This window comes from Desmodus rotundus, chromosome 5, assembly GCF_022682495.2.
Source record: "Desmodus rotundus isolate HL8 chromosome 5, HLdesRot8A.1, whole genome shotgun sequence".
Taxonomy (NCBI): domain Eukaryota; kingdom Metazoa; phylum Chordata; class Mammalia; order Chiroptera; family Phyllostomidae; genus Desmodus; species Desmodus rotundus.
In genome coordinates, this window is record NC_071391.1 from 128,430,747 (window position 1) to 128,456,154 (window position 25,408).

General features: G+C 37.7%; 1 protein-coding gene and 1 pseudogene across 22 annotated transcripts in view; both read right to left on the minus strand.

The window, feature by feature from the left end:
• NRXN1 (neurexin 1) overlaps window positions 1-25,408 on the minus strand; it is a 1,071,808-nt gene that overhangs the window by 604,404 nt on the left and 441,996 nt on the right. For all 22 annotated transcript variants that reach the window (XM_024552822.4, XM_024552821.4, XM_045189458.3 and 19 more), the window contains one exon: window positions 3,426-3,864. In XM_024552822.4, the coding sequence (XP_024408590.1) occupies window positions 3,426-3,864 (439 nt within the window). The remainder of the gene's footprint in view (window positions 1-3,425; window positions 3,865-25,408) is intronic.
• Window positions 16,572-16,689, minus strand: LOC112298195 (U2 spliceosomal RNA; annotated as a pseudogene).

Here is a 25,408-nt window from a genome sequence, read left to right on the forward strand (position 1 = left end):
GGAAAATGTTTTAAAAATCAGTCTGTTCACCAAATACAGTTTTAACCTTATCTCCAACCAACATAACCAAAATTATTGGCATCAAATTAATGGCCATGGTTCTCATTCCTACTTCCTTTGGTATGATCAATAGCAGAAAGAAAAACTCTTAGGTCTGAGCTCCCTCTACTTTAGTAACAGAAAAAAATATGACTCATTAGACATTTAAAATATACTAAGGAGTGTCCCAGGCAAATCAACAGATAGGACCTTCATTGTTCATGAGTCAGAAAGCATCGCACACTACCCGCCTGCCATGGCAGTATTACTTACCCACATTATGTAACTGAATATGATTCACGGGAAAAATGAGTAAAATAAGTTAGTCTTTCAAATTCAATGTTTCCTAGTTTTAACTGAGCTATATAAATCTTTGTATTTCACCAGCCTAAATCAAAAAATCCTTTAAATAAAATCAAACCTAGTATAGCTATTCATTCAATCTTTAAAAGGCTTCTTTATACCAAACCAATGTACTGTATAAATATAGAACTTAATTAAAATACTATATATAAAATATTAACAGCTGCAGTTATTAAAATTACATTAAACTGCTTTGAGCTTGGCCAACAGAATATGAGCTCTTTTTTTTTCACTTAGTAAAAGGCAGAACTTGGTTTAGTGTATAAGTTATGGTTTTTATATTGTTTGTTCCAATTTACTAATCTGAAATTGTAATCATATAAAATTACTGTGCCATGAAAACACCACCAAGCATAGTAACTTAATTTTTCCATTGGATTCCAACAAAAATATCGTGTTTAATTTGTTTTCTTTCATAACATTCTTTTAAGGCATTTCTTTTTTCTTCCCATCCAGCATTGAACTTTGTAAATTAAAGTAGATATTATTTGCTTTGACCTTTTCTAATAAGGATATAGTGAGGACAGTTAATAAACTATTGGTAATTTGAATGTTAAAGAACTTGAACAGAAAAAGTAGCTTTTATGTTGGTTGCAGATTAAGGTATTTATCTAATCTTTATTGTAATATGTCATCCAAAGGACTTGGGGACACTAATTAGATTGTATTGTCACCTAAGACCAGAAAGTCAGATGGGTACTAGACTTAGTGTGGCAATTAATTTGTAAGGTAAATAAATTTAAATCACATGTTGTATACCTGAAACTAATATAATATTGTATATCAATTATAATGTAAAAAATGAAATAAATGTCCAGGTATAAATCATCATTATCAAATACATAATGGGTTGTTTTATATTTCTTTTTATATTATTTTGTACTTCTTAAAGTCTTGACATTAACCATGTATTTCTTCATATAATTAGAAAATACCTTATTTATCTCGGTGAATGAAATGCAACTGATCTGAAGTGTGGGATTTTGTACCTTTCTGATCTTCTAAAAGATGTCCACTTAATCTGATCAGTTATGATTTATTTAGACTGTAATAAAGTCTGACTAAAACATACATACTCTCAAAAATCAATTCAAATTTTATTCTAGATGCACTTTAAGCCAAACTATAATATCTACAAGTTAGTATTACAAAACCCATGTTCCCATCCTCTGTTTATGTCTTCTGTTGAAAAAGCTCCTAAGTAGCAAATTAATGTCTAACTCTGGTAGAAACAGGCTGAGGGGAGCCCAAGGGTGGCCCGCTATTGCTACGTTTCTGCATTCCCATCAATGTGCTCTTCTCGGCTACAATCAGACAAAGAGGAATCTAATTCCTAATGGGATCAGTAGTACAGCAGACAAAAAACGTACTTTGCTAGCTACTCTCAATCATCTAAGGCGCTGGAGAAAAAGTGATAGCATAGCACACATTGCACAGATGCTAACTAACCATTCCCTGGACTTCCTTAGGGAAGAGAAAGAACACCAGTGTTTCCAGGGAGTGCGGAATCAGAACAGAGCGTCTGAGATACTTGGGGATCAAGGCCACGGGTCCTGACCTTCCTTCAATTCTCTTCCTTCACCTGCAGCTCCCTCCTAATTTTCATACATTTGATTTCTTTATTGGGGAAAAAGATATTTCTAAGAATATAAAAGCAATCTTCATAATCTTCTTGTCTGATAAACAGGAAAACAAGGCATAAATAATAGTGAAATCAGGAACTGTTCTGTTGCAGAGGAGTAAGCAAGCGACAAGGGGTGTGAGAAGGAAGGGCCAGCCCCAGGACTTCAGCATGGCCCTTCTCAAACGGGGTCCTAACCACAGATTACTGGATCTGCAAGAAGCACTAAGAGTCATCAGGTCAGTGGTCCCCAAATGTGACTGATCATCAAGTCCCCTGGAAAGCTTTACAAAAATATAGAATCCTAGGTCCCATTGCCATCAATCCTACTTCACTGGGTTGGAATCCAGTGAAACTGGGTCCTTCTCAGTATATTTTACACAGTAAGAAATTCAGCTCCCCCTTTCCCTGCCCCACCAAAGCCTTGGCCAAGTTTCTACTGCTCTTTAGTGGAAAATCCAGAGTGGATGGTATAGTACATATGTAAGTGAGATTGTTGGGGAAGGAGAGGAAGAGAGTAGCCAGGTCTAAATTCAGTTGTCTTTTTATTATAAGAACACAATTTGATTTGTAAGTGAGAGACACAATCAGAGTATGGGAGCAAAAGTGAAGAAAGTTAAGAAAAAAAGTAATGTATAGATATATACAAATTGCCTCTTCCCTCTGTCCCCCTCTCTCATCTTTCACAAATGTTGTGATTTTTACTCCCTCAAACCTAATGCTGCTCATATTCCTAGGCCCCCCAAATCCACTCCAAAACTTCAGAGTAAAGAAATATTATTCCTTTAGGCCTTCCCTCCAAGTCCCATCCTTTTCCTGACACACACACACACCTTCAGAGAAAAGGTGCAGCAAAAAGAAACCAGAGGAGTGAATCCATGTTGGTGGGATTTCACACAGCTTTCACTAAGGAAGGACAGCTGTTTGGAAGGCAGCAGTTTTGCCAGGGTCGTTGAAACCCAGCTGTATTGACTAAAGTGTTCTGGATATCCAAGCCACAACTTACATAAAAAGTGTGCTATATTAAACTGAGGACTTTTTGTGTGAATCATTTTATATTTTTCATATTTTATATTTGTAATTTTAGGTACCTCCCTCCAAACATCCAATAATATAATAGATAATTGGTAATGCCAGAACACTAAATTTTGTCGTTGTAAATTTAAGATAAAATTTCTTGCGAGATTTGGTACTTGATTATCCAATAAATATTCATTTAAGAAGCCATTTGAGCATTTGGAGTTTGATGCCCAACTATGATGATTAATTAACAAATGATTTCCCTTACCCTAAAGAGAAATGTAAAAAGTCTTAAATATGTCTTGGTTTTAATGCCTTGGGGATGGAGAAGGGTGGAGGGGGTGTTCCAGCAGACAAAGAGCATAGGAAACAGATAAATTACCTGACCGGCCGTCTCTTTGGAAGTCCACATGATACCATTCTCCGTCATTCACCTTCTTCTGCAGGGCTCTGATTTTTATTGTACCTGACCCCATGTCTAGGAGGAGGTAGAGGTGGCCATCCAGCATCTCAATTGCAAAGAAGTCAACCTTTATCATCTGTGGGTGCTTGGCATCTTTTTGGTGTCGTGGCTTGCCATGGCTAAATAAAATGAGTCCATTTGGCTCTGTTGTGCGGAAATCAAATGATATGGAGCCTGTTTTCTTTGCATTCCATTTAGGCAAAGAGATGAAAGACTCTGGGGTCTCAAAGGTGATTGGGTCCAAAGTTGCAACATTTTCACATTTAAATGCCACTACTCCATGGATCTTCATCTTAGGGTCTCCTTGCTTGGCGAGTCGAGATAATTCCAGCCTTACATCATTATTTTTATATACAACCTGTAGGCAAAGGAGAAGAGTGATAAACCAGGCTCATATTTTGATATTTAGAATCTGTGATCAGCTCATGTAATGGCAAGTAGATCACGAAAAGGAACACAATGTTTAGTGCCTTTTGATGTATAAGACGGTTTTTTTTTTCAGTCAAATAAAATTCAAGGATCAATTCATTAAGCAGTAACCATCCCATTCTAATGTCATTCAAATAATTTGTGCACACACACACAAAAACAGCCTGTAGTGAACTCAAATAATTTGAATAAATCTGCAGTGAGAATGTATTTCAAGCATGCACAGACTGAATTTATAAAAGCCACTTGCTTTCATTAGTTGTCTATTATCCTTTGCTTATTAAATACAAGTATTGAGGTTTTTCAGTTTTCTCATCACTTAAGTCTTTGAAATCAGAAACTTTTGTATAATAGTCCCCCAAAATATAGGCTTACTTCTACGGTCTCTATACCCATGGTAATATACAGGGTAGGGCGAAAGAGGGTTTACAGTTGTGAGTACATGAAAGGGAGTTTATTCTTGTATTATCATTTATTAATTATCATATTATTTTCCATGCAAACAACTGTAAACCTACTCTCGCCCCATGCTGTATATTATTTATAAGACAGTCACAAGTTGAGGTAGAAAAACATCCTCAATGTTCTCAGAAAAATCATAAAATACAATTAAGATGCAGAAGCTCTCTCTAGCCCTCTCCTACATTAATGGCTGTTTGAGTAATGTCATGCAACTCTGGAACATCGTGTGTATTCTAAATCCACTCCAGCTGTATTACTGGTGTTCCCTTTCACTTTGAATATAAACAGATGCGCAACAAAGCTTGTCCCATACTCTCATCCTCTAAAGCACTTGGTCTGAAGTGCGGGTGGCTCTGACTGCCGGTGCGAGGGCTCTTTGGCACTCCAAACAGAACACTGGACAATTCCCCTGGCAGGGCTCAGAGGATCACGCATCTGCTGTCACAGCCCTTTATTTAATTGGAAGCTATTTTGACATAAGGATAAAGAGAGATTCATACCTTTTCTCTACAAAATGCATTTATGGATAATTACATTTCCAAAAAATGTAGGTTATATTGACATAAGGATAAATTAGTTAACTATGTCCAGATAACTATCTAAATTCTTTTAAGAGGGCACTCAAAATTTCACAGCGAGTAACACTTCAGGTTCTAAACTCATTTATCCAGGTGTAAAAGTATGTTTATATAACAGAAAAAGTAAGAAAACCTAAGTCTGATTAGTGCTATGAAGTTAACCAGGTCAACACAGTAGTTAATTCTTCCAAACTCAAGGCCAATTGAGCCAAGGGGTAATGTTGTTAATAGGTTTCCTGATATGATTTGTTAATGATACTTTCATTTTCAGAGTGATTAAGAGTGCATGCTCTGGTTTTGGACTCCCTGTGTTCAAATTCCAGAACCAGCATTACCCAGTTGAATGATCTCCAAGTCTTCTTTTTCTCCCTTATAGGGAGATAATACCTTATAGAATGGTTATAATGACTAAAGAAGACAATGCATGTAAATGAAAAAATCTACATAAAGATTATAAATCCAATGTCAGGTACATGGTAAAATTATCAACTTCCTCAAAGTACATACTAATAAATACCATCAATCCTTTAGTAAGTAGACACACAGATACTAGTTATAAATTAATCCATCATAAGGAAACATTTAGAAATGAAGCACACTCACGTAATTAGTATTTCATACTTGATTTGTGCCAACTAAATAAGTCGCATATTTCAAATGCTAGTCCTAGTGTTTCATTCTACGTTTATCTCGAGGAAGGATTACGATAAAGAATAGCATGTCCCTTATTCTTTGAACAAATACATAAAATGTTTTAACAAGCATCTATTGACAACAAAAGAAGAGAAAATGAACGTAAGCAATAACAAAAAGGAATTAGATTAAATCTTAAGTATACTTCCTTGAAAAAATGAAAGAGCTGTTAAGCATTGGGAACGTCAATTCAGAATTGCCTTTCTTTTGGCATCTTTAGAAGTGGAGAAAATGCTTTCCACGCAGAATTTCCATCTTTTATAACCTGTCAGCATAATGTCCAAGCCACCACAAATTACTTTTCATCTTCACTTGTGATTTATATTTTAATACTTGGAAATTCTTATGACATAGATATTGGTTAGGAATGAGTATTTCCTAATCCAAATGATGAGGATGATGATGCCAATCAGTGCTAACACATTGCCTGTGCCATGGAAACACAGCGATGGAATTGGGTATTTCTGACACAAGCAAGTGGGTTTAAGGGTGGGTATATTGCCACCTGAGTCCCACACCAGCTACCAAACAGCTGAAAGATGTGGGGTCAGGACAGATCTAGGTGGTGATTTCAGTGAGGGAGTAATCATGCCATGAGAGAACCAGGTGCCCTGGTGCCAGGGAGGTCCAGGGGGGTGGAGAAGAAAAACAGGGATTCCCTTGATCATAGTACGTAGAGGCGTTGCACTCTCCCTCCACCCACCCCCCGAAAGGAAAATTACTCTTCAGCACATTCTATGCTTTGTGTAGGCAGGGACCCTGCTCGCTACAGTCCAGCGCCGAGATCAGTGCCCCTGACAGAATGGGGCACAATAAACATCTGGTGACAGTTGAATAAAGTCCTCCCTTTAACTTTAATCATATTCCCATATCACAGATTATTATTAATAACATTATTTACAAATATAGGTAAAATACAACAGAATGTGGTACTGTGGATCAATACCATAACCTAGCTACTATTTTCAGCCTATTTCTCTAGGAAAATGTAGAAACTCCAGTGGATGTTCAGTTATAAATGGAAAGCTGGCCTACGTATTAAAAAATTTCACCTTCAGACTCATTTTGTAGGGTGTAAATTACTTTTCCAGTGAAAACCACCTGAGTTAAAATTCTCCAGAGGTCGAAACATTTTCCTAGAAGAACTACCTTGAGGAGAAATACAATGTATTTTTTCCCTTCTCATTCTATATTCTTTGAAAGACAACTCTGGAAGACAGGAAAGCAATTTTGGATAGACAGGGTGATGCTCTTGGCTCCGCACTGTTACTTCATGTGACCCAGATCTCATAATCGCCCTGCTTTTCTGAAGTTAGATTCATCTTAAAGTGACCTGAACATACTTCAGTTATAATAAGGAGTATCCAGTAACTACTCCAAATCTGAAAATTCTCAGGTAGGTTCTTTTCTGCTTCTTTTTTACAATGTTTCTCAATCATTTACAACTATTCATATATCTTTTTTTCCTATTTACATTAAAAGTTGTCATTTAATAGTTTCAACTTTCAACACATTTTTATAATACTCTAACATCTTGCCAATTGTGATATTACTGTATACTAATTTGGATCTGTTATAGAATCCAGGTATTCTTTGGAATATTGATTTTTTTGAAGAGTAACTCAAAATGTTAAAATTTCATGAGCTCTTATCATAATTCCCAAAGGAACAGACACATACATAAAAGAGGAATTAGGTTATTCTGACACTTATGTGCTATTTGATGTTTTTCGGGGGCAGGGGGTTGTTTTGGTTTAGCTGCCATATAATTTCCACACACTGCTACATGAACTTCCCCCTCTTCTCCAACATCGGTTAGCATTTAAAAATGTCCCTCACACTTAAAGGTGGAAGAATAGGAGTGATACATTTCTGTTTTAGGCTTGAAATATGAAATAGACAGTTACTGAGGATTTTATTTGATCTTGATAACAACCCTCAAAAGCCTTGAGATATATACACAGGCTAAAGAATAGAATTTTGATCGTCTGGATATAGCCTTACTTTAATCACAAAGTGATGACCTACTTCAAGTTGCCTGACCTCAACTCACTATGTCTCAGTTTCTTAATTGCTAAAACAGACATCTAAAAAGGAAAGGCAGCTCACGTCCATTAATCCTAGAGCTTCCCCCCACCCCCAGTCTGTGTAATTTTGATGTCAGGGTATTGTTCTCTGCTCTGAGATGTATCAAAACACTAATCCATTAGTAACGAGAATGTTCACTACAGCTTTAGGTACACAGACATGCCTCAAGGACTACATCTACCTGTGCAGATGGTGTTGGACTGGTAGCTGAGAGATAAGGCTCTTCCCATAGGAAGTGAAAGTGTGTGGAATACATAGATCAGTAGAAAAACACCTGCCACTCAGGTGGCTTTTTTTTGTTGTCGTTATAAACATGTTTCCATTTAGAAATTTCAGTGGACCTTGAACTTAATTAAACTAATTAGTATGCATTGATACAGGCTTTTCATACCTTAACTATGAGAATGCAGAGTGGTGAACTGAACAGTGTTAATGGAGTCAAAGATCTACATAGAGACCCCGACTTCGTTGTGACTGCCCCCAAGAGAACACAGATGACTCATTTGGATCCGAGTCTTGGTTTTCTCTTCCATTCTTAGGAACTAGGTTCCTAAGTGAGGACTAGGAATCTGGTTCTCAAGTGAGATCTCAGAGAGGATTTCAGCTCCCCCACTTTCAATCCTGTAACTTTGTGCAAGGCCTTCAACCTTGCAGACGCCCAGTTTTATCTGTAAAAAGGAATAATACTATCTACTGCATTATGGTTATTATAAGAAATAAATTATATTTCAATTAAAGTGTTAAGAACAGGGCAGGGCACAGAGTAAGTGCTCAAGTAAATAGTAGCTGTGTTACACATGCTTTGGTATTTTTAGGAATAACAGTATTATTATTCTTACAGTGAATGTAATATTGTAACAAGGGTAACAGCTAACAATGGCCCATAGGAGATAACTGGTCAATGTTTTAAAGTAACTGATAGAGCAGCAGAGTCAAGGAGATCAAAGCAGATTGGGGATTCCTTGTACATCCTGATATTTACATTGTAGTTTGCAGTACACAGCAGGCTTTCTCTGCAGATGAGGTTTCTTAGTCAGGAAATATATGTGGGCAGTAGCCATCCTGGGAGCTGAGAGGGCTTCTGTGGCATGTGACAATGATGCCACCACCACGACCACAACAACCAGAGTCAGTGAGGATAACAGATCGTGTTGTCTTATTTTATCACTAAATATGTGGGGCCTCCAGGCTCACTGAAAGTCTTGTATCGTGACCATGTCGAATAATGTTTGGGTAGCTAATGATGTTAACCTCAAACTTTGTCTTAGCATCTCAGCAGGAAATTTCACTTGGTTTTTTTATAGCACTTGCTAAATAAAAGATTCACAAAGAGCTATTTGCTACCTTGCAGAAGGATGACCTTGTTACCAGTTACATGGATTACTCCAAAACCAGTATTTTCCTTCCATTTGTCCTCATTAAAATATCCCTAACTGAATAAAATATTCATAGAACTTTTCATGTGCCTCTTAATTAAAATGTTTCTTCAATAATGATTTAAGCAGAGGGACTATTTCATATTTGCAGCACTATAATGTAGTTTTTCAACAGGTATTTCCTTATATATACACATATATGTATGTGTACACATATACACGTGTGTGTGCATGCATGTGTACATGTGTGTGTATGCATGTGCATGTGTATACATATATTTCCTAAAATTCCATGAGGTTTAAAAATTACCTAAGGGGACTATTGTTTTTGTTTTATTTTTTGCTTGTTGTCAATGCATTTAATTGCTCTACTATTAAGACATGATGAGAATATTTCAAATGTCCAAATATAATTCCTTTTTTCTCCTCTCTGCGATCTGTTCGAACATCATCTATTTATAGTAATGTGTTTATTTCCAAACACAACCAAGAGTTAGCCAGTAGGTGAACGGTATAAGGGCCACTTCAACAAGTGAGAAGGAAATTGCATTTGTTTTGTCATGCCCCACATAAAAAAGCACAAAAAATGTATTATAATTTTCATCTCCAACACTAACTTATTTGTTATTTTGAAATTAATTTTCAATCCCCACAACCAGATAAGTACTTGTTAGGTAAGGTAGTGAAGAAAATATCATTTCAATCCCTCCCCTGTGTATATGTCCAGGACAACAGAAGAAAGTGGGTCACTGAAAATAAACCCGTTTAATTTCTCTTAATAATTTGCTATTGGTATATACAAGATCTGTCTGGAAAAGTCCAACCATTGTTAACATAATAAGAACAGGTTGGGTGACATCGATGCAACCTGGCAGCCAGGGAGAGTGGAGTAGAATAAGCATGAGTGAACAATGACGACTTCACTGTACTCGTCAGTGAGGGCGGTAGATGCCATTGAGTGAGCCTGTGTGCTGTTGGTCATCACATTCAAAATGACTGAGCAAGTACAGCAATGAATCCGCATCGGATTCTGTGTTAAGCTTGAACATTACTCCATGGAAACCATTCGAATGATTCCGAAGGCCGCAGCTGTGGGCAGCTGGTGACTGGCAAGTTCATGACGACGGCGCACCTGCTCATGTATCACATCTCATCAGAGTTTTTTGGCAAAACATCAAATCACCCAGGTGACTCAGCCCTGCTACAGCCCAGACTTGGTGCCCTGTGACTTCTGGCTTTTTCCAAAACTAAAATCACCTTCGTAAGATTTTATGAGATTCAGGAAAACAGGACGTTGATTAGATTCAGGAAAACCCGATAGGGCAGCTGATGATGATTGGGAGAACTCGTGTGGGGTCCCAGGCTGCCTACTTTGAAGGGGACTGATGCATCATTGTCCTACATATCTTCTTCAGGAAAGGCCTCTAGTTTTCATAGTGCATGGCTGTATACTTTCTGGGCAGACCTCACATACTGGTAACGTGTGAACTACATGTGGACACACATAAGTCCACACAGTTTATTTATCATCCAATGTACATATATTTATATGAAGTATGTCAAACCAGCTATCATTATGCCCAGAAAAAAACATTCACACATTAAATTAGAGAGCTCTTGGTTAAGACACACAGATGGTCTTACTCATTTGAAATTGAAAAATGTCTTGGTCTAAAAGCAAATTTTAGCACTTATAGGCTTGGTATACTAAAAAGGAAGGGCTATAGCCAGGAAAAAAGTATAATTTAAAAAAATAGAAAATTAAACAGATTTTCTTCAATGTTCCTGACACCATGACAACATAAACATGCAGAGTGGAGGCAAGTTGGCCACTTTTTTTAAATCATTGCACTCAATATTGCCCTACCTTCTACCCAAGATCGAGTTTCATATAGAAATTAAACTTTCTTACACTGAGAATGTAGCAGAGCAAAAAGGTAAAAAAAGAAAAGAAATGTTTGTCAAATTTGACTGAGGGAGTAAGAGGATTTTAGCGTTTCTGAGAATGTCACACCATAGATGTTATCATCTGTAACTTCAATATGTCCACTTGTAGCCAACGTGAGTGCAGTTGCAGGGACTGATATTTGGGGTGCTATGGAGAAGGGGTGGCGGACAGGAAGGGAAGCATAGGAAATGCACAAGCATGGTGCAAAGTGTCCCGATACCTCTTTAAAAACAATAGCTAGCACTGTGGAAATCCTATTATAAGAAGAGTCACATAAGGCATTTTGAAAGATACGATGGTTTTTCTAGGGGGTTTGGGAGACAGATTTTTTTTTAATCCATAATTTAATCCTATTTAGAGAGCATGTGCAGATATCATGCAGATAAAACTTTCACCTAAATTACAACTTTCCCCATACCAAAAAAACAATTATGGAATGTGATAACAAACTATAATAGCATCATTTCTCAATAAAGAGAAATGTAACTCATTTAATTTGAAACCAAAAACTAGTTGAAATTTGGATAGGAAAAAATAATATTTTGTCTAAGCAATGTAGAGAAATAAATCTTTTTGCTTAATTCCAATTACATATGATCAAATAACATCTTATCAATAAGAAGAGGCAAAAGCAAAAGACAAAGACCTTCTTGCTTTTGTCCTTTCCTCATTCCATCGTCAGTGACCTGACGAAAGTTCCTGAGACAACACTGAACACCATCTGTACAAGTTAGCTCTGGAGGTAAAAGGCCCTGCCTGAACAGCTCCATTTAATGAGGCTTTCAGTGGCATATGGGTATGGCAAAAACCCCTCAAGTTCCATTAAATAGGACTCTTGTTTTTCTCATATTAAAGAATCAGTAATTCAGTAACACTTCAGGGGAAAAAATTGAAGAAAAATAAACCACTATTGTCAGTAATGTGAAATTTGAGATGCCAATTTTTTTTTAAAAGCTGAAAATTAGATCAATCCTCTTATTTTCGGCAGAGGAAAGGGAGGCCCAGATAAGCTAAGGGACTATCTCAGTTGGATCAAGCTCTAATAGTGAACAAGTACTGGGGACTTCAGTGTCCAGTGCCTTCGACTTCGTTAAAGTAAATAGAACAATGAACCATCTCTACCTTGGATGCAGGATTATGAGAACAATTACAAATGGGCTGCCCTCTTTTCTGCAACACGGCAGAAAGGGAATTGTAATTTAAAGGCAATTCTAACTTTAAAACTGTGTTAGTTTCACAATAAGCTAACACTCAAATACAAAAATAAAAGTCTCGAGGGTAAAAAATCTTGAAGTTATTTCCCCCACTAATGGCATTTAGAAAGACACTGAAAAAGTTAACTGGAAACAATAAACTTGCAATGTTTACCGTTATTTTGCAACTAAGTGATGAAGATATTTTCAGTATCAGTCTTTCAGGATCTTGCAGAATGTAACACCCCACAAATTAGAGTTTAAAGCTTCTATTCCAAGCAGACAGATGCTGCTAGTAAGGGCAATGCATGCCTGTTTTATCCAAAAATGTTTTAATTGTGTGCCAGTTTCAAGGAGAAAAAAATAGCCAAAATTATTATTGTTAAGGGAACTTATTTTCCCATGAACCAAGAATGATATCTTTAAACTGATAATAACAAAGAGTGGCACCAAATGTTATATCTAGATCACCTAACTCATGTTTGTTTGCATCACCTAACTCAGGAGCTCCCTTCATCATCTAATACTACATCATTCTAAGGGGGTGGCCATTCGTATATCATATCCCATTTAATAAATGTGTGTTCACACGTATGCATGGAGATGTATATATAAGTAGATATGGATATAGGTATAATACTACTTTCAATATATTCGGTCCTTTTCCCATGGACCTGAAATAACATGCTCTATGTTGTTTTAGATAAGCCAAAATTTTAACATTTGACTGTGTTTATAACATTTTTTTAAGTTAGAAAGTCCTCCCAAAGAGGGATCTGATAAACATATTTTCATGTATAATATTACTTAAATTTATATGTTTGTAAGTATAACTTTTTCATCTTTTTGAAGATACTTGTCTTTTCTTATAAAGGGAAAGTACAAAATAGGTCCCCTTGCCCAAACAGTTACCTATTTGAGCCAGTACAATTTTTGGATAATTCCTCTTTTTTTCCTACTGATTTGTAAGGACAACCCAATATTAAATATTTACATATACAGGTTCTTTTCATGTAAATTCTATTGCTTTATTAATCTGATTTTTTCCTTGATCTAGTTCTACTTCATTTAATTATCATAGCTTGATAATATGTTCTAATATATGTTAGTCCCCTCCTACCAAGCCATTTACATTAATTATTCTAATAATATTTATACACTGTATAATAAAGAGGTTTTTGTTTTCTGCATGCATAAGATAAACATATATAATAGAACTATTGAAGTTGCTGTAATCTAGTTTTCCAAAACGCAGCAAGCCAAAGCTGGTGGTGTATTATTCACTCAGATTCACTTAAACAAACTTTTACATGGCAAAAGGAAATTATATATTGTTTAAAATGATACTCATGTCTCCATAGCTCAGGATTTAGAGTGATGGTCTTGTAAAATGACCCTCGTGTCATTATAATTATGTGTAAAGTTATAATCCATAAATGATTACAATAATTTTGATTTTAACACATCAGTGAATCTGGCCTCATGCCAGAGAATTATATTATTTATTAGTTGGATGAAAGGAAAAAAAGTGAATTAGCACAGTATTTCTTTGCAATAATTATAAGGTCCCATAGAGCTTCTTGCATCAAAATACCAGAAGTGGGTAGCCAGTTGACGGAAGAGATTTGGAAGACCAGGCAAGTGACTCAGTACAGGGGAAAGCAAAGCACCTTCGGACTCCACTTTAATGTAGCTGTCTTCAGCAGGCACGGCCACATGCCCAAAGACACACAGCTAGTAGTGGGAAACCAATAAATAGTAAATAAGACGGAATCTGTATGCCTGCCTCCAAAACCAGTAATAAACTCTTTAATTTCTTGGTTTTCCTTTGATGGGGCTCTTTTTTATGGCAGCTAAGTTTCCTTCAGCAATAAAAACTGTAGGACTCTTACTAAGCCTCCTTGACCTAAGATTTCAAATCGGGTTGCCTAATTTGTGATCACTGTACTCAGATCGCAGGCATCCCCTTTCTTGCCTAGCTGCTGGCCTTCCCTTTTCAATCACACCTGCACCTGCGAGCCCTCAAAGGGAACAGGGAAAGCTGATGCACGACATAGTCAATGCTCTTGTTTTTAGCATCCATGATGAAAAGATTTTACCAAGTAGACTTGTTCCTGAGAAGTTGTGTGTAAAAATCTGTTCTGTGATTTTAATACTATTTAATGAAGGCAATGCATTGCATTGCTAGGTTTGCATATATTGCATTCCTAATTTTGAATTCCTGCTCAGCTACTGAACTAGTTACACTGTCTTGGGCAAGTTCCTTAGCTTCTCAGAAGTAGTTTCCCTCTTTGTCAAATGAGATTATTAATACCTATTTTGTAGTATTATTTCAGCACATAATATACTAAGTGCTTGGTCTTGGGCATTGAGTAAAGAGTAGGCATTAGTGTTACTATTATGGTCTTAAGTGTGTAAGATCTTAAATGTTTAAGAGGGGAGTGCTTGTCATTTAAGTAAATTCACAAGTAAACACGTGATTACTTGTTTAAAAAGCTAAGAAGCGTTATGTGAAGTAATCACCTCAAATATTAATGTTTAGATGAATACTTTCAAAATTTCACAACTATGTTGTCTTCCATGAACTCTACATTTTGAAAGACTGCATCTTCTAAAAATAGCACTTATTAAGGGATACTTAGTTTGATCATTTTAAATTTATTAAAGGCACCTAAATGACAAGCTGAGATGGCCTGTGTAATCCCACAGAGTGGACAGAATTAGCCTGTTGCAAACTGTTATTGTATCTACCTTGTGCTCATAACGGTGGGTATGTAGCCTTTTTTAGGTTTGTTGAAAAATTCAGCATAAATAACTGTTTTTCATTTTTAACTTCAAGGATCCCAAAAAGTATAAAGACTCCAGACTGGTAACTGTTATTTTTCAATTATGAGCACTGAACACTGGGGAATTTCTTCTGAATGCATTCTTTAATTATTTCCTTGTGAAGTCCCAAGTGCTTCAAATGTCAGAAGACTTGTGCCTTTTGCCAAGGGTTGCGCAGTTAACTGTTTATTTAACAAATGGGATTTCATGTGCTGCTGAATTTCTCACGGCCCACGTTAGGGAATTCTTGGCAACACTTAGATTGGAGAACTGAGAAACACATTGGCTCTATGGAAGCTCAATCAGCTCCTGGGCAGGAATGCGGCCTTTGCCAAGGGAAATCACTAAAATAAAAAATACAAACACCAACTCCCACACAATCCAAGGAAAATGGACTTTGGTGTGCAGGGTTAAAGGGATCCAGGTATCAGGTAGCCCATTAATGGAAGGGGTAGAAATGTTTCACAGTCTCAGGAGAGAAAGAAATGGGATCTTCTTGCTTCAGAGGAGGAGAGTATGCTTAACTTTCTGGATCACTCGGAAAATTCAATTAGTTGCTAAGGGAAACAAGTGAAGTCTTATGTTAATTTCTCATATTTTTTTTCTTATGGACATCAGTCTAAGCCTATGTTATAAGTGATTGTATATCAAGGCATAATATTCATTCAATTCAATGAAGAAATATTGAATAATTATTACTTTTAAATGGCAACAGCAGTTATTGAGACTCTAGATCAAATAGTCAGATAGCTGTTTTTTAAAACAATGGGGCCAGGTACCTAGACATTGTATAAGCATTGTTTACCGGACAGGCTCTCTATGAAAGCTGGAGACAGGAACATGTGCTGCAATATTTGGGCTCCCAAATCCACTGAAATATATACACTCACATGCATACACACACACACATACTCAGTAGTACTATAAAGTGAGAAGAGGATTAGAGGGTTTAAAAAAATTAAACACTATTTGAGAAAATAAGGATGAGAATGTATCTGCAGTGATTCAAGATGAATCACACCAGCCTGCTTGCCAAAACTATAAGAATATTCAGCCTCGTGCAGAGGGAGGGTCTGTGGCAGTTGTCACTGCCATCGGCTCCTTCCTTCAGGTCACCGCACTCTGCCAGCCCACAGCCCAGACCTTCTACCTGTCTGTAAGAACAATTTCCTGAGTCAGCCTTGCTCACATTTTCCCTAAATGTAGCTTCTTTCTCCACTGGTTTACTGAAGGTTCCATGCATTCTCGGGTGACCAGGTTCCTGGCTGGCCCGCGCGGTTCCTCTCTGTTTGGTGCCATTTTCTTGTTTTATGCAGAAATTAAGAGGGTTGGGCTCATCAGCATATAGATGCTGATCCAAGGTGAGGTTAGCCATCTCTTAAGTGGCTAAATGAACATGTGTTCTCTTCAGGCACTTCTACACTAACTCAGAACTAAACACTCCAATACAACCCAACAGATAATCCATTCTGGTTGGCTGTTTATACCCACTTACTCCTAATTGCCCTGGTTAGCTGGACATTATATTAATTATTAAACTGATAAGAACAGATACTACACTTGATCTTAGCCAAAAGGCTGAGAAGCTATTTATATTAATGTGAATTATAATAGCACCAGTAAATAACTAACCATTAAGCACTTTCTAGGTGTCCCACACTTTTTTAGCTACCTTACATAAACTCTATTATTTCTCATAACAATCTGATGAAGTAGGCATTTTTATCTCCATACTAAGGCTCAGAGAATTTAATTATCTTGTCCAAATTGCATAACTAATAGATGACAGAACAGGAATCCAATTCAACATGCAACTGATTCCAGACACGTAGATGTGGTTTTTATGATCCCCATCATCCCATGGGATATTGGCTGATTGATTCCTGTTTACTTAGTCAGCACTGCTCCTGGGCCCTTTTCTCAACCTCATCTTAATTTCATCAAGTAAAGGGACACCTTATGTCTTTTCTCTTCCTCCACCAAGTGGCTCATTTGACTAGTTGTGGTTTTCTTAACACTACTGGTAAAAAAAAAATCTCCCTTAGGTCCCATCCCATTCTCTCTGTCTTTTGACTTCAGAGGGTTGTTCTCATGGCTGTCCCGTGCTGCTCTGATTTGCTGTCAGGCTTATGTCGCGCTCATTTCACTGCTTGGCACTCACCTTGATGCAAAAAAATAAGGGGGAGGAAAAATGCTAAAAATTTAGTAATCAAGGCAAATAATATTTCAGTGCAGTATTTTTAACTTAATGCAAAAAAGTCCATGATGAATAACATATTAAAATTTTAAGTAAAGATAGGATCAGTATTACTGATTGTTCCCTTTGCCTCAGGCTCCAATACAGTCAAGTACAGCATTGCAATATAGTATTTTTCTAGGATTTAAGAGCCCAATTTAATCTATTGGAAACCTATTTATTAGAACAAGTACTAGTAATTAAAAATAGTTTTTCTGGGGGAAATCATTAGATATCATTAAAATTAGAACACTGTTAAAGTTAAGGTGTGCTAGTCATTAATGAAACCACTTTGACCCAAAGGATATTAATACTGACACAGAGTGCTTGTCAGACACTGTTTGACGCACTTTACTCACTTAGTCCTGAGGACCACGTGCTGAAATAGAACAGGCTCACTGCCACAGGAGTCTCTGGGGTCCACTCATCAGACAACAGAGTCTGTGGAGCTGCCCAATAGGGTGACTCTGGTGGAAATGGAGTCCCCAAGTTCACACAGTAAGCGCCAGAACCAAGATTCAGACACAGGTGGTGCGGAAACAAGGCCTTTGTTCTTACTAATATTTGGAAGCATACTGAGCCCCTCAAAGATGAAGTAATCTCGCTTTATCCCTACCCCAATGTGCTGCCCCACTTAACCCTAGAATGCTTGTAACTTTAATAATCATTAAACCGAGAATAAAGATCTTGGCATAAACTTTAACAGAAACTAGTTAAAATTTCAAGTCATTTATATATATTTTATGTATATATATGTATATGTGTGTATATACATATACATATATATATAATGTATATATATATGTGTGTGTGACTACCATTGAAATCACCTTGAGAGTCATATTGACTTGAAACTGCAAAAGATCTCTGACATTCACCAATCTAAAGATCAACTTTATAAACTGGACTATCCACTCAAGACATTTTGGCAAAACAGTAATGAATAAATAAAAATGAATTCAGCACGTTACAGGCACTAAAAGGCCAGTGGAATCCTCTACTTCTCACAGTGTTCTTAAACTAACTATAACTAGTATTTCTGCATCGATGAGCCAGTATGACCAAAACTATAATTACATGATGAAGCTATAACACTGTAAAGAATTATAAACAAAAGAATAAAAGATTCATAAGAAAGCCTTTAGATCATATCGAATACATGGATGCTTTCAAGTAATCACTGTGACCAGTTCATGCTATCCATACATGCGGATTTCTGATTATCCGGCTTGCTACTAAACTAAAAACCAAACCACCAGAAGCTTTAATGGCACAACCATGTAACATTTACTACTGACGTTTTTCTCAGGCCTATAATGAGCCAGTATCAAAGTGGGAGTATCTTTGAGGAGCAAGAGAGAGAGAGCAAGGTTGGGTCTTGGGAAAATAATCTTTCAGAGAGAAGGGAGGGTTAAGACATGGGTTGGAAGCAGAGTATTGAGGGGAAAAATCAAAGGCAAAAATACCTAGAAGTAGAATATAAAATACCTTTACTCTTCACGAAGTTGGGCATTTCCACAACATTCTTAAGTCAGTCAGTACTATTAATAATACGGTGTTGAGATTTATAATCCCATTTAAAATGAAGTTATTCTGAATGTACTAAATCCAATAATCTCTGCTCCTTCCTCCTCATGGTAAGGCGTAGGATTTTATTTTGAAATCAAAGTGTTTTCTGTGGCGTGGCCACTCTTGTGCCTGGATCAGTGAAAGGTATGTTCTCCAGCATCATAGTCCTACGCACACGTAAATCTTTCTGTATTGGTTAAATAAATGATAATCTTAAAAATTGTTCCCTCATAAATAATAATAATGTACTTTTCCTGGCAATTCTTCTAAATGAGGACACTAGTGGAAGTGCTTTTTATTCTAATACAAACCAGCAAGGGAAAGGGGAGTATGGGAGGTGTAGATAAAAGTGGTTTGGACAGTCACTCGGATACAATGTTCAGTTGTTTTTGACCAGGTCACAAAGGATCACTTAGCCAATGAAGCCTCTCTTTGAGAAGCAGGCCTAAACTTAAACTCCAAATCAGCAGGTCTGCATCGGAGTAAAAAAATAAGCACTCATTGGTCATAGCTTTAGCTGTAAAGCCAAGGATCAGTTTCTTAAAGAATCTCTAAAGAATTAGCTGATCTTAGTTTAAATTATCACAATATAAAATGTTTCTGGTGGTAATGCTTAAAAGAATAGAAGCACAACTCTAAAAATTAACCATACATATATATATATATATATTTTTTTTTTAATTCACAGTTAGAAGACTTGGTTTGATGAAAATTGTACTAAGTCTTCCAGGTCTTGAGAAGGCCAAAAAAAGAAGTGGTAATTGCATTCTCAGATACAATGGAAATAAAATTGGTTAGAAGTCCATGCAATTTTATCCATTGTAATCATAATTCCTAATTGTCACAGGGTAATTCTATCTAGAGAAGTGTATCATTTCTGCATTGGCCCTTGATTCCCCACCCACCAAATCTATGGGCGAACACATTTGAGGAACATACACTCCTGCTCAGTTTCGGGTCTGATAAGATTTGTTAAGTCCATAGTGAGATTATAAAATGAGCATTTATTTTTGTTTATAAAGTGTCATTATTTAGAGGAAAAAGGAAACATCTAAAAGGATTTGTGCACTTTAACAGTTCGGTACAGGCTGGGAGGTGCCCATGAATCAGAACTAACCACAGGGCAGCAGATAACCCTGCGCGACGAAGATCCTGCCACACAGGAAGGAGAAATCCATCCAAATGCTTGGGGCATGAGGGGGCGGTACTTAGAACAAGGGGCAGAAAACAAAGGGAAAGGAGGCAAAAGGAGTGGCCCTCTTCCTCAACAGAGCTGAAACTGAAGAAGATCGAACATCCGAATATGACTAGAGAATTTAGAAAAATGCTGGTGCTGGTACCACACTCACCTGGGGAATCTGAAAGCCACTGAGAGAAGTCCTAGCTGCAGAAAGATGCTCTACCTACCAAGACCTGGGGGTAGAGGTGGTAACAGCAGAAGTATATACTAGCAAAGCCACAAAGACTCCAGAAAGCTGCGAAGAAGTTCTTGGGATTTCCCTGGCGGACCTAGAAACAGCAGGCCGACCAGGGGACTAGAAGAGATCTGCAGCCCAGACAAGGAGCTTTCCGGAATCTTGAACACAAAGAAACCACAAAACCCCACAGCCTGAGGGGTGTGTGCTCACACCACGCCGGAACAACAACTACTCTCAGTCCGTAAAGGATGTCTAGAGAACGGGCTGGGTGCGGGGCATCACAGTGAGGCCAGAGATGATCTCCCGGAAAGCGTTCAGGCAGGAAGTCCCTCCCCCAGATCCTGGAGATGGAGAAAAGAGAAATTCTCCCTGAAGAGGAAGAAAAAACTCTCATCAAGAATTTGAAGTCTGAGTTGACTAAATATTTACCTGAAATACTTTTTAAACAATAAGAAAATGGTCTAAAATTGGAAAGTTTCTGTACCACCTGCTCTCAAAACACCATTAGCAGGGATGGGAAATTAAGAACAAGATTAGTACCAGAATTAATAACTTACATCGTTTTCCGCATATCTTCCTTAAATTGCATATTTTTATATCCTTACTATCCCCACACTCCTATAATAGAAAGGCTGTCTAGATAGTGAAAACTTTCTGATGTTTAAAATACAAGGTCAACACCAGGCAGGCGATAAATATGACACTGGACCCACTTCCTGCTGCCAGAAATTCTTTCCAACACACTCGGGGCAAAAAGTATATAATTACACTACTTTCCTCTTTAAATGTTAGGGTCTTTCTTGTCTGGACTGGCTTTTTCTGTTTTTGTAAATCTATCTCTTACTGTGTTCTTTCATAAAAATAGACTTACTTAGCCCATCTCTTATGAGTATGACATTAGTAATCTCATTGTTAATAGTAACAATAATAGCTGCTACTGATCAATGTCCAGTATGTGCCAGTCAGTAGACACTGCAGGCTTTATCACTGATGATTCCATCAATTCTCCGAGGAAGGTTTTCTATGTACCTCCATTTTCAGCTATGGTAAATACAGATCAGGTAGTTTAATTCACTTTTCCTAAAGTCACACACTAGTGAAAGCTCACTCCATCGTGTTACACGAAACCCCAGCACATGAGTTCCAACCCATGAATGGGCCCTGACGACCTCTGAGGACCAGGGGTCTATGAGAAGTACTTTTTCCCATCCTGCACTCATCTTCGGGGTTATTCATTTTCTCAGGAGATGGGAATTATTAGATTTTAGAATAAATGATTTTCAAAATCCTGAGACATTTTAGTTCTAGTTTCAGTTCCACCATTAATTGTATGAATTTGGGTTTTCAGTTTTTTCATCTGATCATCTTTCACTCTCAGTGTAACGGTATTTCTAGCCTGATATATACAATAAATCATTGATATATTTTGATTTATTTGACTGATATAAACTTGAATGTGTAAAAGTACTTTCATGGTGAATCTAAAATGTAGTGTTATATCCACATCTAAAATTGTTATCAGATCTGAGGGTGACTGGGGAGAAAATTTCAGTTTGTGGAATGGGCTTCATGTCAGGGCTGTGTCAGGGGCTGGGCCAGGGACTGAAGACATCATGAGAAATTAAGGTCCAGCTCCCAGCCTTGAGGAGCTCCCAGACAGAGGGAGGGAGTCAGGGACACATCCAGCTGATAGATGTAAGAAGGGAGAAACAGATAGAAACAAAATTAATGCTAAAAATCAAAAGTTGACACATGGATTTCTGCCTCCCGAGTCTCAAAAATAAGGCCTGAATGGGAAATGTCTCACCCACAGGTAATTTTTAATTAGTTTGTGAGAAATATAAACATCCTATAAGGTAGGTTTGCATTTAAAGGCTTGCAATTAAATATGACAATAGTCCATATTACAAGCATAAAGAGTAGGAATGAAACAGATGCTCATTAGAGATGGATCCCCAAAACGATGTCAAACTAAGTAGTTTCTAAAATATAATGGAGAATTTAGGTTTTCTTGATATTTGAGTTTCTTACCTGCACAATAGCTACCATTCATTTGATAGGTTCAGAGTACCAGGAATTGCACAAAGAACTCTGTAGGGATATTCTCATTTCACTTTTATTCTGGTAACCCCATGTGTAGCTACTTGCATCCTACCCATTTCACAGATAAAGGACACATGGACAGAGCCAAATGGGGGGTAGGATTGAGGGTGGGAGGTGGGGATGGCTGGGGTAAAGGGTTAGGTTGTGGGAAATGGAGACAACTGTATTTGAACAACAATAAAAAGAAAACGTAAAAAAAAAGAAACTGAGCATGAGGAAGCTAAAAAGACTTGGCCCAACCAAGCCACACTCACAGAGCTAGGAAGTGGGAGATGGGAGCCCATGGCTCCACAACACTTACTTCTGTGTCCTACCTGTCATATACCATCTGTGCCCTGGGCCAAGACCATCCATGAAAACAAAGGGAAAAAAGTGAGTGCACATAGATGTAAAAGCTGCTTTTGCAATTACGAGGAAGAAATAGCAGGCTAATTTTTCCCCATTGTACCAGCCTGCAGCTCTGCACATGAAAGATGGCTGGTCATTAAGCCACAGACCAAGCACGAGGATTAACTTCCCTAATAAACTCTCCCAGTATTTCCTGGAGGTAAGAAAGTAACACCCACAGCTCTAGTGAATCTAGCAACAATGACCTTTCACTGACTTACATGGAATATAATATGACCGGCCCAGTAAGAAAGAGTGTATTCAGGGCACTGCCTCTTCAATGAAGAAATAACTTTCATCCGAGTTTTTGTGACAATAAACAGCTAATAATTCAGTGATTTCTGTTGTAACCTAACCTGAAAAATTATATGAATCAATATAGCCTCATAATATCATATAACAGACATATTTCCTGTTGAAATGTCTTGTTATTTATATTGTTTGTTATTTGTGTTGTTGCATATGCAGAAACAGCCTCCCGTAGTTTTTCCGAGCATGTGTTCATAGCATTGGGTTTTATAAGGCTATAAGCTACTCATAGAAGATTTGTGTCTACCCTAAAGAATAGTCCACCTTTACTTCTCTCTTATTATGCCAACAAATGAACACCGAGGTAGAGATCAGAAACCCTCTGCGTGTAAAACATCAGTGAAAGGAAGCAGTCCAAAATGCCATCGCCCAATAGACATATTGTAGAATGAACTGGTGGACGTTTGACAAGTTCACTTAAATTGCCAAACGACTGCCAGGCAATGTCCTTCAAACCTGTTTGAGATATGGGCTTTTGTCGAGAAAAGCAATCTGAAGTGAGATTTGGATATGAACCAAAAGCTTCAGTCTTCAAGGACTTCTCAATTTCCTCCAGTATGCAAGTTTCGAAACTGAATGGTTCAGCATATCTGTAATAAAAAATCATCTCCCAAGGCTCCTTTTCTACAAAGGCAAAATCAAATTAACTTCAAACAGAAGAGGTTAGATGCACACACAAAGGAAGTATCTAACTGTAACATCATCTCGTTCCAGCTCTCTAAGGTCTCCTAATATCGACCCAGGAGAGACATCCAAATATTAACTTCACCCAATACTACTCTGCAAAACCTAACGAGCAGTGTGGTTTCCAAAAGGGAACGGCACGGAGTGAATGATCCCGCCGCGCCGCCGGGGTTTCCACTGCCCGGGTCTGACCGCACCACCGCGATTCTCTGGACTTTTACTTACTAACATTTGCTGACGGCTAACAGGATCCCAGACTCCTTTCCCAGGCCACAAATTGTGCAGCAGCCTTACTTTGATCGCTGGGCAGCCATTGAATCAGCGGATCTCTGTGCTTTGGCTGGAGGAGATGAATTGAGGCCCTGTACCTTCTGGGGCACAACTGCTACATGTTCACCACACAGCACCCCCCACCCACGATGACGCATCGCGCTCATGCTGTCAGAGCACACTCGCTGGGATGTATGAGAGCAAAATGCTTCAGCTTATATGTTGTGTTGCCAGGTGAGGTAGAACTGATTGCCAGAGGCACATTTAAAGACTTAATTTCTAATGTTTTGTATTAAATGATGTCTACATCACATTTTGGGTGGTCTGGAAGATGTATTTTGAGAGTCTCTGATGGTTGCTATTTGGGATTCAGTACTATTCCCCATCAGGAAAAGCATTCTAACTGCACATTGTTTTTAATAGAAATGCTCGAGTGTGACAAAGTGACAGAAGAGGTCCCTGAGTGTGGCTGTGCAATCAGCCCTGAATTCAGTTTCCAGCAGGAGTCCTGTTGCTGGGTTGCACCTTCTCTGGGAGGGACAATGTGGGTTGGTGGTGGGCCTGGCAGGAAACTCGGGGCCATTGGAGATGCTTCCTAATGCCAAGGCTCCCTTCCAGTGCTCCAGTCCTGCACGCTCACTAATGGTGGGTTCTTCACGGCTGCAGCTGGGTGCACGCAATAATTCCACACTCTCTTTCCAGTGTCTAATTTTATTAGATGAAAGGATAAAGTAACTTTCAGGAAACTAGCAAGTTAAAAATTCTAAAAATAGATATTAAACTTTCTTCTAGTTTTATTTTTGGGGGGAATTATCCAGAATGTTTCTAGATTGACATTCAAAGAGGGCAAAGCCCATATCTATTTTGTTTAACATTTTCCCCTGTACACCGTCCTTGGCCTATAGAAAGTGTTCAGTAAGTATTTATTCAGTGCATTAATAGTCATGCTTCTCTTTGATTTTATCAGCAAATTCTTTCTTTGGATGCAAATCATGACTTCAAATGGAACTGCCCTCTCTCATAGCCAGAAATTAATAATGGTAAATAACGGCAGTTCTTCTTAAAGAAATGGTTCGAACCTATAGAGCTTACTCGAAGGCAAGCTAAGAAGATGAACTTTATAAATGAAATATAGGAAAAACAGAAGGAGAGAAACAAAAAGAATGAAAAAAAGAGAAATAGAAAAAGAGAGAGAGAACATAATTTGATGATTGATAGAGCTGAGTGCATTTTTCATACACATATTTTCTGAAATCTCTTTATTTTCTAAAGAGATAGCCACCGACGTGGAGTTTATACTCCGGGGGTGACTATAAATGGACAAGAAAAACTT